General features: G+C 43.4%; 1 protein-coding gene across 1 annotated transcript in view; it reads left to right on the top strand.

The window, feature by feature from the left end:
• LOC122808680 (alpha-2-macroglobulin-like) overlaps positions 1 to 20,890 on the top strand; it is a 2,380,392-nt gene that overhangs the window by 1,241,383 nt on the left and 1,118,119 nt on the right. Inside the window, exon 12 of the mRNA XM_044079659.1 lies at positions 9,422 to 9,661. Within this exon, the coding sequence (XP_043935594.1) occupies positions 9,422 to 9,661 (240 nt within the window). The remainder of the gene's footprint in view (positions 1 to 9,421; positions 9,662 to 20,890) is intronic.

Raw genomic sequence — 20,890 nt, 5'->3', positions numbered from 1 at the left:
ACTGCCTGAGGCCGACTATTCCAGTTATTTTTATAATTAAATTGATTAAGAAATAGTCATATACCCCAGATTAGCAAAGGAAGCAAAGGAAAACATAGTGCCACTGTTATATTTTCATATTAAACAAATTCTAACTAATTTCTACAACAGTAAATGGAATGGTACGCAAAATCAGATTGTTAATCCAACCTCATTTTTGGGCTGAAAACTCTATTGGCACTCAGTAGCAGTAAATGACGACTGTGCAAGAGCACCAACAGTGGGAGCCATACAAGTGTCACAAGGCTGCAGTATTAATAATACTGTACTGGCCACTAGTGCAATGAATGGTAGGAAATGTGACCTGCTTCACCAACAAGATTCATAGCTCCTGCAAGAAGCAAAACTATGGGTAGGAAAATGTACTAAGATGTCATGAGTCTTAGGTAAGTCTTGTGGGTCACATAAGACATAATGCTCCTGCCACAAGCAGACCCTGAATGAGGGAGCCAGCAGTGCAACACTGTGGAACCCACACAGGAATAGTACATAAAGGGCTGTGGCAGGATTTACAGTCATAATGAGGGAGCACAGCAGTGTGGAACCCACACATGACTAGTACACAAAGAGCTGTGGCAGGATTTACAGTTATAATGAGGGAGCACATCAGAGTAGTGCTGTGGAACCCACATATGAATAGTACACAAAGGGCTGTATCATGATTTACAGTTATATTAAGGGTGCACATCTGGGCTGTACTGTCCACCTACACTAGGATGGTGACTGCAGGTTAACTCTGGGAGCAGAGCTACCATATTGTATGCATTTGATTGCAGTGCACTGTGTTACCTCTTTTGTAGGCCGGTATAAAGGAAAAGGGAATAGTCTTCAAAAATACTCTTCAAAAAATAACTGAACTGTAACATGATCATTCTGCATTCCTACATACTGACACACACACACACACACACACACACACACACACACACACACACACACACACACACACACACACACACACACACACACACACACAGTAAGTAGATAAACATGCATAGTCCCTGAGCCAGGACTTGGTTTATCAGTTAAAAGCAATGACGTCAACTCACAGATAAATGAGAATGGAGGAGGTGCAGCTACACATTTAGATATTTTTTGTAATTATTTTTATTGGGTAAATGGGCTGGTGACTGGACCCTTTTAACCCCATATCCACACTCAGTATAGTTAGAGTAGTGTTTCCTATTTACTTCATGGGTCTGTCTCAGTTGCCTCAGTTTAGCTGAATACGACCGTGCATGTCCACTATATGTTTTATTAACAAGATGTCTTTTTGGTGTTTTGCTAACTCATTTCTAAGGTAATTTTAACTGCTTCTTTTTTGGGGGTAGGACATTGAGGTAAGTTCTTTATAATATATTCAGGTAAAATTGTAGGTTAGGGAATATAGATTTAATAATTGTTACCTTAGTGAATGCAGTTTTAAGACTGATTTACAGGTAGTGCTATTTTCTGCTTTCTGGTTTAGGTCCATTTTTAGTAGTACTTTAGGCAAATTAATATTTTCCTTTTAATTTTTGTATATTTCAAGAAGATTATAATTAGGTAGGGGAGAGGTTTTCATCATGATTAAAGTGTGTAAACCAGGTGTGTGCTAGTATGGAATTCAGTGCTTTTTATTTTTGTTGGAGTTAGCTTAGGGAGTCAAGTGGAATGTTAACAAGTGATGTTATGTGATCCTATCTCGCCTACATTCTGAATGATGGGTTCGGAGCCGATCCCTCGGCTCCTACTTGAGCTACTTATGCCACAGAGCGAAGTCTCTTACTGGCTGAGCTTACCATATCCCAGGATGCACCACTACCAGTCCCCAGATCTGGTTTACAGCTAACAAGTGAAGGCGTGGTCTCGAGCTGGCTGAGTTAAGTAGTGATTATTTCACTAGTTTTTCTGTCAGGATTTTCTTCATTCTCAACAAAAGCTGTTTTAACAGCTATTCTTGTGTTTTGAGTGTGTTTGACAAAATTCACTTGGTGAATTCTTGTGTTGTGAGTGTGGACTAGGAGTACCTCTTGTCTGGAAAGGCCTTTCCGGTCTTTTTATTTGTAGGTGACTTGGTTCTGTTTCAAATCATTTATATTTCTCTTCTTTAAAGAAGAACTAACTGAGAGAAATTATTACATTTACAGAGTTTGTGCTGTGTTTGACTAACTCAGAGTATTGCAGTGATAACTGTAAGCCTATTCTAGGTGTGTCACCAGTGTTCTTTACAGTTACTTTCGAAAATTTCTATAATGTCTCAGGAATCCTAGGCCTTCGGCTTCAAGAAATGTGTAAAATGTAGCTTCAAAATGTCCATCACGGATGATCACTCGCTCTGTGTGTATTGCTTAGGGCAAAGCATTTACAGGAATCATGTAGTGTATGTCACGCTTTTTTTCCTCAAGGGTCCTCAGGAGAGGAAAAATAAATTAATTCTTAAGGGATTAATTAAACCTTTCGAAGAAGCTTTGGCATCCTCTCCTTCTCCGCCAAAAGAAAAGCGTCGGCTCCGACCAGTCCGTCGGATCCGATCGCCAAGAAACAAAGGCAGGCCTCTCCTTGGCTCCAAGGACTTGGAGCCGAGGTCGAACGGTCTGCCTCGATGCCACCAGTGTCGACTCCTCTGGCTTGGAGCCGATGACTGGGGCACGGAGAGGCGGGTCACCTTCGGCTCCACTGCTCACCGGAGCCGACAAGGAGTCGCCCGCTCAGACACTTCCTCCTCGGCGCCGAAGTCCACCGGCACCGATGGAATCTGGTGTGTGTATTCCTCGGCGCCGATGCTCATCGAGTCGCCTCGGGCGGTCCCTAGCCCTTTGGGGCGTTGGAGAGGCCGTCTCGGACCCGTTCTGTTTCCTCTCGGTCTTGAGGATGTCAGATTCTGATATAGACAGGGTGCTCCAAAGACTGTTCCAGTCCCCAGTCTTCCAAAAATTTGTTTCGTTCCACCCAGTTGGCTCGGAGCCGATGACCTGGCCCACCCCATTGCCATTCCTCCTCCGACTGCTTCGGCTCCGTGGAGCAGGTGCTGTTGGAGCCGATGGAGATCTCAGGGTCGGCTCCGACCCTTACTCCAACCCGGGCCTTCGGGTCCGAGTTTGGTACTGGGACGTTTTCGTCTGGACCCGGGGGTGGTGTTTCGGGACCTATGCTTCGGTTCGAGCCTCCCCTCGGTGCTTGGCTGCGGGTCTTCCGTCGGCTATCACGGCTCCGGGGACCGGACACTCCCAGGATTCTGCGGGTCCGGCTTTCAGAGCCATGAGGAGTGCCTTCACCAAGTCCTCTTCGGCCATCTCCCTGGCTTTACCGGCACCTTCCCTAGGCGTGGAGACTGGGTCTTTGGCAGTTCCCCTGTCCGTAGTCAGCGGAGCCCCGGGCCTGAGGTTACCCCAGTGGGGTTCCCTCCTCCTGAGGGTTCTTCTGAGCTGTCTTGGAGGAACCCCAAGGAAGAGATCGGTGCAAGAGGAAGCACGTGGACTCCCCGAGTCTATTACTTCAGACACTGATCTGGATGATGCAGAGGGTCCCAGTCGATCCTCGGATGATGTCTCCTTTGCAGACATCTTAGAGATCCTCAAACAACGAGGCGGCTGGATATCCAAACCCCCTCTACTGAGTCAGTGCTCCTCAAGGCCTTTGGGGCTCAGCCCGCCTCCTGGGTATCTCCGCCCTTCGACGAGCTTCTGGATTTAGTTTGTCAAGGGCTGGGAACACCCAGATACCGTGGAACCAGTCCCTTCGTCCAAATAAATTTTTGTCTGCTCCCCGAGAAGGAGTTCCTTACTAAAGGCGTGGCTGTAGATGCCATGGTGGTGGCATCTGCTACACAACAGGGCGTGGCAGAGGCTTAGCGTCCGTCCATCCTCTAATAAGGAGTCTAGGAGTATGGACAGGTGCGGAAGCGCACCCTGACTTCAGCGGCCTTTACGTTAAGGTCTCTGAATTATTTGGCACATTTTACCAGGCTTCAGAGGGATCTGGTCAAGGAGTTGTCAGATTCCTCTGGTAACCTACCTGAGCAGCTGGCCCAGTCGGTTAGCTCTCAGTTGGCTATCCTTACGCCAATTTCTAACTCGTCCATGAGGCTCATTTCCTATGCGGCCGAAGGGGGTAGAGCGGCAGGCACAGGCGTGGCTCTCACGGAGACAAGCCTGGCTCCGCTTGTGTCAGTTCATGGAGGCCTTCAAGTCTTCCTTCCGACGCCCTTTGATGGGTCCTCCTTGTTTGGACCCAAGGTTAAAGACACCCTTACCGCTGTGAGCAAGAGGGAAAACTTTATCTGCCGTAGGTGCCCGTTATTCCACTCCCTTTCGGCCTTACCCCAAGGCTAAAGGAGGGGAAAATGTGGTTCCGCAAATCTCGAAAGTTTTTCTCAACAGCAGGAAGATTCCCCTTCCAGAGGCAGAGGGCGGGAAATTTTTCAGGGAGACGCCGTCCCAGAGGCGGCAGAGGGCCCGCAATTCTGGAGACGCGAGTCCTTCGTGGCTCTTCAGCCTTCCACACGTCATGAGGGATTGCCCGGCTGTGCTGCTCGAGCCAGTCGGGTGTCGCTTGCCAAGCACCTAAAAGCCTGGGAGTCAATCACTCAGGACAGATGGGTGCCGGATCATTGCCGGAGGTTACACCATCCCATTCACATACTGCCCCACCGTCCAAAAGAATCCCGGACCCACCACCCAGTCAAAGGGAAATGGCAGCCGCAGAAGCTTTAAAGCTGCTAGAAAAGGAGTCATCCAACCGGTCCCCACAGACCAGATCGGATCAGGAAATTACTCCAGGTTCTTTTTAGTGCCAAAAAAGACAGGGGACCTGAGACCAATATTGGATCTCAGCAGACTGAACCAATCCGTCACGAAATCCAAATTCCGAATGGTCACGTTGCAATCCATTCTACCACTGTTGGAGAAGGATGTTTGGATGTGCTCCTTAGACCTCAAGGACGCCTATTATCACATACCGATACATCAGGCGTCCAGGAGGTATCTGCGCTTCAGCCTGGGAGTCAGTCATTACCAATTTTGCGCTCTGCCCTTTGGCCACACCACAGCCCCCAGGGTGTTCACCAAGTGTTTGGCAGTAGTGACGGCTCACCTGAGAAGTCTTGGATTCCAAGTGTTTCCTATCTGGACGACTGGCTCCTGACTGCAACCACCAGGCATCTACTAATGGACAACCTCAAAGCCACCATCTCCTGGGTGTTACCCTGGGATTACATTCAATTGGTCAAAGTCTGTCTTGCTGCCCTCTCAGCATAAGGTTCATAGGAGCAGAGATAGACTCAAGATTGATGCGCTGCCTTTCTTCCTGCCGAAAGGATCCAAACTTTACAGGGCCAAGTTCAAGCTCTAATCTCGAGATCCAAAGCCCCAGCCAGGATGGTTCTACAAGTTCTAGGCTCAATGTCTGCCACGGTTCTTTAGTTCCTCTGGCAAGATTGCACATGAGGATTCTTCAGTGGCTATTGTCAACGCAATGGTCCTTTCAGGATCTTCCCTCAATCATCACATCATGATTACGGATATATGCAAAAGGGACCTTCGCTGGTGGCTTCAGACATCCAATTTGGATCAAGGAAACCCCTTTGTTCTTCCCTCTCCAGTGGTTACCCTGACGACAGATGCCTCCCAGATAGGGTGGGGGGGGCATTGTCTGGGCAGGCTAGTTCAGGGCTCCTGGCTTCCAGATCAAGCTCTTCTCCACATCAATGTGTTGGAGATGAGGGCTGTACTTCATCCCTACAAGCCTTACACAAGTTTCTTCCTCAGGGCATCATCGCCATCCACACAGACAACATGTCGGTGGTTTGGTATCTGAACAAACAAGGAGGGACCAGATCATACCCCTTTGCAGAGAGGCCATGAGAGTGTGGGAATGGGCTGTAGCTACCAACCGCTTCTTGGTAGCGACCCACATCCCGGGAAAGTCAAATATGTTGGCAGACAAATTGAGCAGGACAATTCTCTCTCCTCACGAGTGGTCTCTAAACCACACAGTAGCAGCTCAGGTTTTCAGGAGATGGGGACGCCGTGCTGCGACCTATTTGCAACTCCATTAAACACCAAGTGCCAAAGGTTCTTCTCCTTGATCCCACATCAGGAGTACCAGCCATGGATGCTCTAGCACAACCTTGGCCAACAGGGCTACTTTATGCCTTTCCTCCAATTCCGCTTCTTCCCAGAGTTATTCAAAAAGCCTCTCAACTGGGGTCTTCAATGATACTGATTCCCCGTACTGGCCTCGTCAGGTATGGTTTCCTACCTGAAGAAGCATGCAGTGGACGATCCGTGGACTTTAGACCTGATTCGGACTTGCTAATCCATCAGTCGGGACTTCGACATCAGTCCCTTCAATCTTTGAAATTGACAGCTTGGCTCCTCCACTTCCGACTTTAGTTAGAAGGCACACCTAGACCCGGAAGTTGTTCACATTTTATCTTCGCCCACAAACCCACCACTAACAAATTGTACCTTAGTAAGTGGAAGAGGTTTGCTATCTGGGCTCAACTCAAGGGCTTAGACCCTATCACTGCTCCTGTCCCAGAGGTCTTGAAATTTTAACATCCCTGTTTAATCAGGGATCTTCTGTCTCAACTATTAAAGTCCAACTAGCGGCTATGTCTAAATTCCACGAATCCATGCATCCTCCTTTGATGAGCACCAGACTATGCAAAACTTTCATTAAAGGTCTTGCGAGCCTATTAAGACCACCAATTTTTCATCCTGCTCCTCCGTGGGATCTTGATTTGGTGCTTGCATTAACATCTCCCCTTTTCGAACCGGCTGCTACATGCGAGGTTAAAATATCTGTCTTGGAAAACTGCCTTCTTAGTTGCAATTACTTTGGCAAGAAGAGTTTCAGAGCTTCAATGTCTATTAAGCCACCGTACTTGATTTTCCACAAGGATAGAGTATCACTTAGGCCTAATCCATCCTTTGTCCCAAAGGTCTGTTCTAGTTTCTGCCTCCAACAATCTCTAGAGCTACCGTTTTCTTCCCAAAATTCTCCAATGAAGCAGAATACACTCTTCATAAATTGGATGTTCACAGGCAATTACGCTTCTATTTAGACAGGACTCAGCAACCGTAAGTCAGACCAGTTGTTTGTGTCCTTCTCAGATAATAAACTGGGCCAAACCATCACAAAAGCTACTATCTCAAAATGGATCAGAGATTGCATAACTCAGACTTATTCTTCTTCGAATAAGCAACTTACAACATCTATCAAGGCTCATTCTACCAGAGCTATGGCTACTTCTATAGCTTTTCATTCCAAGCTCGCTATATCGGAAATCTGTGCTGCGGCTACTTGGTCCAACCGCACACTTTCATTTCCACTACAAATTGGATGTGGCATCTAAAGGGAGCTTCATTTGGTTCCACGGTACTCAGGAGTGTTTTCCAGTGAGCCACCCAGGATTCAGGTGCTAGGACGCTGTCCCATCATTCAGAATGTAGGCGAGATAGGATCACTTAACATCTTTTAGTTATGTACTCACCATAACTTCAGATGTTTGGGATCCATCTACTACATTCCTATCCACCCTCCTTCCCCTGCCTTGGAGATCAGAAGAGATTGAGCGGTTTTGAGTTCTACTGTTTTATCTTGTTTCATCTGACGATGTTATATAAGCAGGGTATGCATGTGTGCATGTATGCGGACAAACTAGATCTGGGGGACTGGTAGTGGTGCATCCTGGGATATGGTAAGCTCAGCCAGTAAGAGACTTCGCTCTTTGGCATAAGCGTGCCGAGTCGGAGCCGAGGGATCGGCTCCGAACCCATCATTCAGAATGTAGGCGAGATGGATCCCAAACATCTGAAGTTATGGTGAGTACATAACTAAAAGTTATATATCTGTATCTACATGTCTAAATATCTATTATTTGTGATCGCTTCATGCAAGTGGAATCACAGATAAGTGGAAGCTCCCAAATGTGAAAAGCATTCAGAAGTTAAAAAAAAAAGAACACAGGAAAAAGTGTTTTTACCAGAGGGAATGCTATCCCTGTACCCCACTGATATGGGTGGCTGCACCTCCAAAATTCCAAATAATTATATATACCAACTGTGAAATCGTAGGGGAAATCCGTGGTGTATCAGCCATTTGCCTTTTTAGTGAAAAAGTGGCTTGTCACACAATTGTGATCACACAATGAATATTGATCTCTTTAAAAAAACAAGTCTGGCTCAGAAACACACAAACCCATGGACATACAAATATATATATATATATATATATATATATATATATATGTGTGTGTGTGTGTGTGTGTGTGTGTGTATGTATATATATATATATATATATATATATATATATATATATATATGTATATATATATATATATATATATATATATATATATATATATATATATATATATATATATACGTATATATATATATATATATATATATACGTATATATATATATATATATATATATATATATATATACATACACACACACACGCACACATATCGGCGTCAGATATATATATCTTGATGGAAGATTGATCTGATGTTCTTCTACATATGTCTGTGAATGTGTGTGCTTGTGTGTGTGTGTGTCTTATGCTGTTATGGCTTTGGGATAGCAAACATTTCTTCTGTAGAAACACAATGAACTCAGCCTCTGTCTCATACTAATGCACTTTAAGAACAATGAAATAGAAGGTGACAGTGGAATGCAGCATATCTGTTTCCAAACTAGGCTAGTGCTGTTATTCATGCTGTGTAGCTAATCTACAGATGTGGGTAATAGCTGCCTCTTAGTTGTACAGCAACATATCTGCTGTTAAGTCATACTGTGCAGTTTTCTTTGAATCAGGATTTGACATTCTTAATTCATTTTTCTGTGCCCATAAATTACATAGTGTAAGCCTGGTCTCTGAACATCCCATTTGTCTGCTGACATTTCTTTCTGTGCAGTACAGAACCTTCCTCCAAGCAATTTCCATGTATTAGGAGGCCATGGGAAGCAAAATGCCCCTAGAACTATATAGGGAACATGTGAAGGTGGTAAGACTAGATGACATTTGCTGTTCGTAGTTTTGTGTATTTAGATGATGCTTGATAGGAGTGTGTTTTATTGTACCTGCAATCTTTCATAAAAAGGTATTGTCAGCCTGAGCGTTTATTCAACTGACAAAACTGCATATTGTTATTTAACTTCTAGGAATATATTTGGAAAAAAAACCCTGAAGTATTTTAATATAAATTGATCCAATATTATCCCTTTCCAGCTTTCTCCTCTGTGCTTGATATATCACTCTGTATCACCATTCAGATATCAATGGTTCTTGCAATCAATGAGCTCAGTACCAGTTTATTATAGCTATTGCACTATTGACTGAAAATATTGTTATGGATGTGATTTTGATTTACTGTATTTTCTGTCACAGGCATACCAAGAAGGGGTTCCTAGAAACAGACAAACACTTTTTGGCAAGATTGAACCTTACTCAGAGGCAGCTAGCCTCACAGTTTCTCCTCAGTTTTCAAAAAGCAAGAGCTTTCTGCGCATTCAGTCATCAATGACTTCTATAGTACAGTGTGATAAGGATTTTGAGATTCACGTGGACTACATATTCAATAGGAAGGCCCTAGAAGGCAGTCCAGGAAACATGGTCTTCTTGTACCTGGTAAGCACTAACTTCACTTCTTTATTGCTACTGATAAAAATGTAATCAGCAGCTTTTCAAAAATTGTATCACCCTTGTGTTCAGTCCCTGTAAGGTCACCTACATTTTCAGCTTTATAGATAGATTAGCATTAAGTTAACTGCCCTAGCAAGCTCTTTGCTTGTGAGTCTCAAACGCTGCACCTTGTGTTTGTAAGGCAAACACCTTAACCATTAGGCCACCCTCCTAACCTAGTAGTTTAAATCAGCTCTTAAGCTTTAAAGTCTTTGACTGGGAGTCTTTAGCTTTCCAACTTGGAAAGCGGATATTGGGGTTCCTTAGCAATCTCAAATATTGCCAGGAAGCAGGAAACATAAAGATCTTACACCAAGATACAAGCTTAGGACTTAAACCATAAGCTTTTAAGAAATATCTGGTCTGTTTTATCACTGTCAACACTCAAGTGCTGTGTTGTCAGTGTGGGAAAATCAAGCTGTGCTTCATTGTATGTTTTAAGTATATTGACTTCAAGGTAGTTAGTCACTGGGGGTATGGAAATACTCTCTTACCATTAAGGTTCAGTTACAGCAGAGTTACTATAAAGTTGTAGGTGTGTGGGCTGTCCATCCCTCCACATGGGGCTGTGTACAGAGCATGCCCTTGCAAAAATGTTTGTTGTTTTTTAACTGGCTGTTATATATTGTCATTCTTATTTTAATTACATGCAACTCGTTGTTAGTTTGCTTCTTTAACATTCATGAATGTACAAATATCTTGTTATAATGCATAAGATGTAAATTTGATTTTTTTCTGAAAAAGAGTTTTTAGAAAAATATTGCAGCATTATTCTGATATGTTGGTTCAAGATATATGCTTATTACTAGTATGTACATATAGGACGCTGTAAAATGGTAACATTTCAACAGTCTTGTTTGGCATTATTAAAGATATATAATTACACATGCAACTGGGCCCTCAAAGGAATTAGTCATTATCAGAAAAACATTGAAGAAGCTTCAGGATTTCCTTAGATCATGTTTTTGGTTGGTTTACATGCATGTGCAAGCAACATGATGTTGCAGTTGAGTTTCTGTATGGGCATTATGGAATGTAATCAAAAATTCAAACAGATCATCTGACACAGATAAGCACTGCTTATAGGTTCATAGGTAGGTACTAGGCTATCTGCCCTAGGGCATTTATAAGCCTAGCCAGAATGTGTTGGCTTTCGCCTCCCTTTTAGACTAGATTCCTGAGCCTCTGTCCAGCAGGGCCACAGAAGTGATCTCAGGAGCAAACCTACGATCTCCCATCCAATCATCAAGATTTCTCTTGAAGAGGGTCAGCGAGGGGCTCTGCCTAACATGGACTGGGATTCTATTCCAGAGTGTGGGAAGCCTTTGGGATATGAATCTATCCCTCCAGCATGTCCTATTTATTGTTGTGCTAAGGTTTAAATCCCTGGAGCGTGTAGCTCTAATGGATCTGGTTTTCTTGAGGTGGAGCATGTCCAACAATTCCGGGTTAGACATGGCCTTGTATGTCAGGCAGAGATCGCTTCTGAGTAGGCGGTAAGCAAATGAGTAGAGCTGGAGTTTCTTTAGTCGAGCTGCATAGGGCATCTGTTTGAGGCCCATGATCCTCTTGGTGAGGTATGTTTGAGGTCTCTTCAGCTGTTGCAGGTGTCGGGTAAGGTACATCCCAAATGGTTTATTGTACTCAATTATGGGCCTGATGAGTAGAGGGGCACAATGACCTCTCTTGATCTAGATGTGAACCCTTTCGTGTTTAGGTGGGCTATATAGAAGGTTTTTCTAACCACTTTGGCAATGTGATTGTCAAAGGAGAGGTTACTATCTACGTGGGTCCCCAGATCCCTAATTACTTCTTCCGTAATTAGTGGATTACCTCCTATATGGTAGTTTGTGGGCACTTTGTTTTTCCCAAAGGGGATGACTATGCATTTTTTTGCATTTAGCTTGAGGCCATGGTTCTGACACAAGGTATCCGTCTCCATAAGGCACTTCTGGAGGATGCTTGTGTCAGCCGGAGAGTCGATTATGGCTCCCAGTTTGCAATCGTCTGCGAACTTGGTCAGCCACAGTCCTCTCGTGTTTGCCTGTACCTCGGAGAAGTATATACCGAACAAGAGGGGTCCCAGGACTGATCCCTGTGGGACGCCACTTGTAACTGGTTTAGAGTCGGACATGGCACTTGCAACTCTGACCATGTGAGTTCTATCCTTGAGCCAGTTTGCAACCCATCTTGTGACATATGGGTTGATATTTAAGCTGGTAAGCTTATTTATGATGCCAGTGTGGGGTATTGTGTCGAAGGCCTTTGCGAGGTCTAGGTAGGCTGTGTGGACTACCTTTCCCTCATCTAAGGCTTTGGTAACTGTTTCAAAGAAGTCAGCTAGGTTTAAGAGGCAGGATCTGCCCTTAACAAAGCCAAATTGGATGGGGTCCAGTGTTTGGAGGTTCCCAATGTCTTTGTTTATGAGATCCATGATGATGCGCTCCATAACCTTGCAGGTCAGGCTTATAGGGCGATAGTTCCTGGGATCCGTTGTGGCGCCACCTTTGTGGAGCGGGATCAAAGTTTTATGTAAGTAACTGGCAGCAGCTTAGATATAGTCACAGATCTGTCACAACTGGTAATGGTAATTATTGTATAATACATTTGATAGCTGTACTATATAGCAATAGAGTCAGTGCAGTTCCAATACATTTATTATTAATATTAAACAAAGAGTAATGACTTGTCTTTTTGCTTCCTGAGGACAAGTTTTTTTTAATTCAGTACTACAGTTGTAAGTGTTGTTTTCTAGTTCAGTTTTAAATAATGTATGCTACTGTGCCCTCAGTATAAAGTGAAAATAAATATGTAATTGGAATGTGAAAACCAAAATGTTTCAAGTGCAGTCCTCAGGAAGCCTTTGTTTTTATTTTATAGTGCAATGTTACACGTGGTTCTTAGATATAAGGCAGATTTATTAAAGCCATTGGTTATCTTTGACATTTGAATATTGTTTTGGGCAAATGTTTAATAATGATTTCAAGTAGTAATGCAGTTTATATAGCATTATTGTATGCAGAGCAAAATGTGAGAGCTCTATTGTGAGATATTGGCTGTTTGAATGAATTGTGATTTCTTTTACGGCAGTGTAAGATTCTGTGCTACTGTTAACCTGTGTAGAGGAAAAGGGCATTATGGTGTGCAAAACATAGGATTCTGATTGAGTTACCAATCTCAGTCATCTTCTTTTGTGTTCAAGACATGGATGTCAGTATATTCACCCTGCACTGGATTGAAATGAAACCTGAAAAATAAATTTTGGCATCCCTGTTGAAGAAAGATAAACTTAGATGTTCTTCAATGTTTCACTGTTGCAGTCATTACATTTGGTTAATCTGCTGGCAGGTTGCCCTCAGTCGGCCTGATTAACAAAGTCTTGGGTCCTGCGTCGGTTGCTGTCCCTTCTTCCATGATATCAGGTCGTCAGGGGTATAAAACATGCAGCCGATGCCATTACATTAGTCTTTCTTGCCGTGCGGTACCCGAAGCAGAAGCAGTTCGCAAGTGCTGGTCGGTCGACTCCTGCAATATTCATTTTCGAGTTTCAGAACTGAAGTCTTCAGCTTAAAGCTAAGTACCCCATTGGGGAAACTTTTTCTTGCTCTTTTCCGATGTCAGTAAAAGTTAATAATTGCATTACTTCTGGAAAGCAAATACCTCATAAAGATTTTCATTCGTATTGTATTCCTTGCCTAGGCCCTGACCACGACATACCTTGCTGTTGGTTTTGTGCTTTATTTAATCAGCGCACTATCCGTCGTCGGTATATTTTTGCCTCAAAATATTTCGGTTCTCGGTTTAATTATCCAGAAATGTCATCTGTTAAGCATCCGACTACCGGAATTCCGAAAAAACGCAAAGGTAAAGACAGAGACAGGCCGTCGAGGTCCAAAACTGCCAACGACGCTTCTCCTAAGCCAGTTGCCAGTTCGCTGGAACTCAGTGAGGTGCTTTCGCAGCCCCTGATACCCGCTACTTCTGATTTGCTGGCCTCTACTGAGACCCATTTGGAGTCCGGTATGCCGCGAGATACTTCAACTATGGAACCCACGGATGTCTCTACCTTGTATGGGTCCGGAGCCACTGTGCATGCACCGGCTTCTGAGGTAGTATTCTGGCCTACAGACTTGCATATTAAATCAACACCAGCTTCATTACGAAGGCCTAAATCTTGATCCATGTCTAAAAAACCGACGCCCAGGCCACATGCTCAGGCCCCTATGCCTAAAAAACAAATTATAAAAATGGCTGAAGATCTAATTTCTCTAATCAGGGGTAGTCACCCCCCCCCCCCCAAGAGGCCTAGGGCTGAGCTTGATTATGAATCTTCTGAACAGGAATCTGTTTCTTCTGATGACCTGGATTTGTCCATGCCTACTTATGAGGATTCTGATGCAGAGGATTCCATTCCCTCTGCTTCCCCTCCTGAGGATTTTTCTTTTGGGAAAACCTTACATACATTAAGGGAGCACTTCCACTGGGAAAGCCAGGAATTTTCTGATTCAAAAAAGAGGCTTAGGGATTTTCTTCTTCTCCCTCAGCATAGGCCTTTGGCTGTACCTCCTGTACTAGACATTGTGGATGATGTGTTTTCGGAATCCAGCTTGGCCCCTGATTCCCTGCCTCTGGCTCCTAGTAAACCTGACATACTACAGGGTTCCTGAATCCCACAAGTTCCTTTTCAAAAATCCGGTTGCAGATCCAGAGACCATTTCTCAGGAGCCCAAGGGCATTAAGGCTTCTACTGCTAAAAATCCTACCCCCTCTGATCGAGACTCCAGGGTGCTGGATAGATAGGGTAAAAAGGTTTATACCTCTGCAGCCTTGGTAATCAGAGCTTTAAACTGCCAATTTCATATGTTAAAATACCAATAGCATATTATTGGACTGCTTAAACAGAAAATTATGTTGATCCCTGACTGTGTGGAAAATAAAGATTTATAGGATTTAATGCATTCTGCTAAACAAGTGGGAAAACATACTTTGCAATGTGATTTTGATTCTTTAGAGGCCTCTTGCAGGGCTGCTGTTACTGGGTCTGTGCTTAGAAGGCATGCTTGGCTTAAGGAGCAATCTTTGCCTGATCATGTTAAAGCTAAATTGTTGGATGCTCCTTTAAATCAGGACGCCTGTTTGGCAATAAGGCTGAAGAAGTTCTTAAAAAGATGGAAGATAAAGCTAAATCTATGCAAACTGTTAAAGATTTCTTACAAGTGCAACGTCCAAGATTTAGTAGGCATTGGCCTACTAAGAATTGGTCCTTTCCATCCCCTTCCAGATCCTCTCAAGCCAAACCCAGACATAGCAAAAACCCCAGGTTTCAGTTTCAGGGGACTCTCAGAACTAAGCAATGGGGGGCCTCCACTTCCAAATCTGGAAATAAGACCCCCCCCCATGGTAAACAGTCTCAATGACTTCCTTTTAAAAATCCCAAGCACTTATCTTTTGACTGCCCCTTTGGGGGGAAAGATTGCTCTTCATGCAAAAAACTGGAAACTCATTACCCAGGACAAATGAGTTTTAAATATAGTGTCCCAGAGGTACAGATTTCATTTCCAAATGTTGCCCTCACCAAACGGGTGGCCAGACCTGCCTCCAAATCAGTGGGCAGAGGCTCAAAAACAAGTTATTTCCCTATTAAGCATGGGGGCTATTCAACCGGTACCAGAAGAGGAAAAGGGACAAGGTTTCTATTCCAGGCTTTTCCTGGTACCCAGAAAAGACAAATCATGGCGTCCAATACTGGACCTGTCTACTCTAAACACCTTTCTGGAGATTCCAAAATTCAAGATGCTGACTCTTGACCAATTACTTCCTATGCTAGGCAAAGACGCCTAGTTGGCAACTCTATTTTATTTATTTATTTTTTATTTATTTTACATTTGTTGACCGGGCTAGTCTAGCTGGATATATTTCCATTTTCAGTAGCGGCCAGGGGAGAAAAGCTCCACACAGATATACAAAAGTATAAAATATTGTTACATGGTAAAATAAGGATTAATAAACAAAATAGAAACAGGTAGTTATTACATTCTAGATATAAAAACACTTGAGAAAAGTTACAGTAATCAGAATAATGCTTAAGAAAGCTAAAACAGATATAATACAGTAAGAGTTATGTACAATAGATATAAAAACACTTGAGAAACAGTAACAGTGAACATAGTATTGCTTAGGCTGTTGGTGAAGCACCCTCCAAGAGGAAAAAACGCTGAGAGAAGAAGGGAGCCACTTTTGAGATTTTAAGTATTTTTTCTCTGTTTATTTGCTAAGTTTTTCTGCATAGCTGCCTAGCTTGAGCATTTTCTGGCTTGTTAAACTTGATTTCTGTATTAGTAGCTGTATTTAGAGCACAACCAAAAGCTGTTTGCTGAATTTCCTGTTTGCACTTAATTTTAAATCGTTTTTTTCTTAAAACTTGCATATTTTCTGTCCTTGACCTAGCACTCTTGTGTGGGGTCATTTACTGCACTGTTATAACTTGATATTACTTGTGAACCTCTGCTATCTCTGTAAAAACAAAACAAAAAAAAAAAAATCTTGCTTTTTCCCACTTTTCTGAGAGTTAAAAAGTTCAGTTACAGGCTTGCTGTTCCTGAACTGTTTGAAAGTTTCTGTGAGGCCATTTTTGCTTGGGCTGAAGGAGGGTCTCTGTGTTTATCAGTGGGAGTGACTAACATTGAGCAGCTTCCCTGCCCCGGAGAGGTGGTTACTGACTTGAAACTGTAGTTTTATTGGCCACTAGGGGTCATTTCCATAACTCCTTCATCTTCCTCTCTTAAAACCTGGTTGCCTCGTGGTTTGAGCGTCTTTTCAGGCTTGTTGGCTGTTGGTGAAGCACGCTCCAAGAGGAAAAACGCTGAGAGAGAAGGAGCCACTTTTGAGATTTTAAGTATTTTTTCTCTGTTTATTTGCTAAGTTTTTCTGCATAGCTGCCTAGCTTGAGCATTTTCTGGCTTGTTAAACTTGATTTCTGTATTAGTAGCTGTATTTAGAGCACAACCAAAAGCTGTTTGCTGAATTTCCTGTTTGCACTTAATTTTAAATCGTTTTTTCTTAAAACTTGCATATTTTCTGTCCTTGACCTAGCACTCTTGTGTGGGGTCATTTACTGCACTGTTATAACTTGATATTACTTGTGAACCTCTGCTATCTCTGTAAAAAACAAAAACAAAAAAAAAAAAATCTTGCTTTTTCCCACTTTTCTGAGAGTTAAAAAAGTTCAGTTACAGGCTTGCTGTTCCTGAACTGTTTGAAAGTTTCTGTGAGGCCATTTTTGCTTGGGCTGAAGGAGGGTCTCTGTGTTTATCAGTGGGAGTGACTAACATTGAGCAGCTTCCCTGCCCCCGGAGAGGTGGTTACTGACTTGAAACTGTAGTTTTATTGGCCACTAGGGGTCATTTCCATAACTCCTTCATCTTCCTCTCTTAAAACCTAGTTGCCTCGTGGTTTGAGCGTCTTTTCAGGCTTGTTGGCTGTTGGTGAAGCACCCTCCAAGAGGAAAAACGCTGAGAGAAGAAGGAGCCACTTTTGAGATTTTAAGTATTTTTCTCTGTTTATTTGCTAAGTTTTTCTGCATAGCTGCCTAGCTTGAGCATTTTCTGGCTTGTTAAACTTGATTTCTGTATTAGTAGCTGTATTTAGAGCACAACCAAAAGCTGTTTGCTGAATTTCCTGTTTGCACTTAATTTTAAATCGTTTTTTCTTAAAACTTGCATATTTTCTGTCCTTGACCTAGCACTCTTGTGTGGGGTCATTTACTGCACTGTTATAACTTGATATTACTTGTGAACCTCTGCTATCTCTGTAAAAACAAAACAAAAAAAAAATCTTGCTTTTTCCCACTTTTCTGAGAGTTAAAAGTTCAGTTACAGGCTTGCTGTTCCTGAACTGTTTGAAACTTTCTGTGGGGCCATTTTGCTTGGGCTGAAGGAGGGTCTCTGTGTTTATCAGTGGGAGTGACTAACATTGAGCAGCTTCCTGCCCCCGGAGAGGTGGTTACTGACTTGAAACTGTAGTTTTATTGGCCACTAGGGGCATTTCCATAACTCCTTCATCTTCCTCTCTTAAAACCTAGTTGCCTCGTGGTTTGAGCGTCTTTTCAGGCTTGTTGGCTGTTGGTGAAGCACCCTCCAAGAGGAAAAAATGCTGAGAGAAGAAGGGAGCCACTTTTGAGATTTTAAGTATTTTTCTCTGTTTATTTGCTAAGTTTTTCTGCATAGCTGCCTAGCTTGAGCATTTTCTGGCTTGTTAAACTTGATTTCTGTATTAGTAGCTGTATTTAGAGCACAACCAAAAGCTGTTTGCTGAATTTCCTGTTTGCACTTAATTTTAAATCGTTTTTCTTAAAACTTGCATATTTTCTGTCCTTGACCTAGCACTCTTGTGTGGGGTCATTTACTGCACTGTTATAACTTGATATTACTTGTGAACCTCTGCTATCTCTGTAAAAACAAAAACAAAAAAAAATCTTGCTTTTTTCCCACTTTTCTGAGAGTTAAAAAATTCAGTTACAGGCTTGCTGTTCCTGAACTGTTTGAAAGTTTCTGTGAGGCCATTTTGCTTGGGCTGAAGGAGGGTCTCTGTGTTTATCAGTGGGAGTGACTAACATTGAGCAGCTTCCCTGCCCCGGAGAGGTGGTTACTGCCTTGAAACTGTAGTTTTATTGGCCACTAGGGGTCATTTCCATAACTCCTTCATTTGTCCTCGGAGGAGTGGTTTAGGGCAGTGACTTGTGGTTTGTTGGCCAATTTGGGTCATTTCCTGTCTTTTCCAGCCCCTGCTATAAAGCACGCTTTAGCGCATTAGCTGATTTAGCTGAGTTGCCACTGTTGCACACTAGGGCAGTGCCGGTTAAGCAGGTTTAAACTATTCGCTACCTAAAGTCCACTCTTCAAATTTTCCCTTAAAACTACCTTCCTCGAACTATACTACTGATCTAATCAGCGTATCCTATAATTAAAAGATCATCTCTACTTGACTCCAAGTAGACTATTCTCTATCTGTTAAACGTAGCACTTGCTCCTACAGTACTTATTACCTTGATACGGCACTCTTGTCATAGATAGTACCCCAAAAAGGCAACCCCCCATTTCTCGGTCACCCACGTCTCCCGCAATCTTTTTAAAGTTTTTTGTCTATTCCTTCTAGCATGTCGAGGGATCAGTTGCTAGTATCCTCTCCTGCTCAGCTGGTGAACCTGGGAATATTGAGGCAATGTTACAATTGCCTCATGTACACAGACAACCCTCTCCTCCTCCCACAAAACACAAATACATGCGAGATGCAACTACGGCCAAACTGGAGGCTGAGCTCTCTCAACATAGGACTGGCAAGACCAGTCAGGAGGAGAAGGTTACCACACACACTATAGACCCAGTCTCACATATTACCATTACAACCTCAAATCATACACATAAACACACAAAGACATACTGAGGCTCTGATCAAAAATCTACCAAAACAGCAGAGGCCACCAAAGCAGACACCCAAACAACCACCACCTCAGAACACAACACCTGCAACACATAGACCTCACAGTCAGTGTGTCAAACAGTCACAGCCCTTAAGGCCAAACACAATGCCAGACACACTAGTCATTGGTGACTCCATAGTCAGACACACTGACGTCCCGCTCACCAGACTGAGTAAGGAGAAGGTCACAGTAAGCTGCCTGTCGGGCGCTAGAATCCGCCACATAACGCAAGCACTCAGGTCTCTCAACAGCAGGTACAAATATGATTCAGTCATTGTCCACGCTGGTGTAAGCGACCTGAGACGCACCTCCTTGGACTACATGAAAAGAGACATTGAGGAGCTCTCTGATTATGTAGCCCAGACAGGTATGACCCTGACCTTGAGCAGTATCCTACCTTCACCAAGAATGATGCCACAATACAGAGATAAGATGATCAGCTTTAACAATTGGCTTAAACACTGGTGTCATTCAAAGGGGATCCAGTGTCTGTCTGCCTGGGATGACATGCTGGACAAGCCACGCTGCTTCAAGGGCGGCTTGCACCTGTCACCCCTGGGATTCGGATATTGGCAAAGGCTCTTGCCACCCCATAGTGCCTTTTTAGGCAAGGCTCAAATTCTAAACCTACCACCCTAGAACACAAAAAGGAAAAAACTAAGGGTAATGCTGCTCAATGCCAGAAGTCTAAATCTCAAAATGCACGCACTCGAGGCCCTTCTCAGTATGGAGAACATCGATGTCTGTGCTGTGACAGAAACCTGGTTCAAGGCTCCTGAGAGCACCCCGGCGCTATCAGGTTTTACCTCATATCATGCGTTCCGGCCCCAAAATCTGGACAATACCAAGAAAGGAGGGCGGTATCCATATTCATCAAGGACACCCACACCTCAAGACTGGTGGCAACGCACGATGCATCGGAGACCATCCAGGTGCAATTAACCATAGGCAAGACTGCTCTGCAAATTGTAGCATGTTACAGGCCACCCTCACAAACTCAGGAACCTCACATGGCCTTCCTGGAAACACTAGAGGGGATAAATGTATCACCAAACACCATCATACTAGGTGACTTTAATTACCCTAATATAGACTGGGAACACTACTCAAGCCCAAACACCCTAGCCCAAAAGTTCCTGGAATTCATAAACTCAAATGCCATGGAACAACTAGTCACCATCCCCACAAGAGGAGATAACATACTTGATCTCATCATCACGAACATGGGAGCACAATGTTCAACACCGGAGGTGTACCCCTCACTGGTGAGATCAGACCACAAACTAATCTCGCTGGAGGTCCTCATCCCACCCCCACCTGAAATAAAAAAGACCACAGTAAAGAACTTCTCAAAAGCCGACTTCACACTTCTAAAGACTAGTGTGGTCTCCTTTAAGGCCCCGAGCCGGCGGAAAACAGTACTCAAGCCGCTGAATCACTTACAAATGCCTTCTACCAGCACCTGCAGGACTGCATGGATAAGGCAATCCCAAGCAAAACAAAGACTCTTTGTACCAAAGGCAAGCATCCAGTCTGGTGGACCCCAGCCATAAACAAACTCTACAACAAAGGAGGAAGCTACTACAAGATAGAGCAAAATCCTTAAAAGGTAAGACACCCTTGATCACTATAAGTAAAAACTAAGAGCTCTCATAAAATCATCCAAAGCAAATTTCGAGAGAAAAATAGCTAAAGAC

The sequence above is a fragment of the Protopterus annectens genome, chromosome 8.part0 (genome assembly GCF_019279795.1).
Source record: "Protopterus annectens isolate FY-2018-M chromosome 8.part0, PAN1.0, whole genome shotgun sequence".
Classification (NCBI taxonomy): Eukaryota; Metazoa; Chordata; order Ceratodontiformes; family Protopteridae; genus Protopterus; species Protopterus annectens.
The sequence above is the reverse complement of the archived record's forward strand: the minus strand, read 5'-3'. Positions and strand labels throughout refer to the sequence as shown.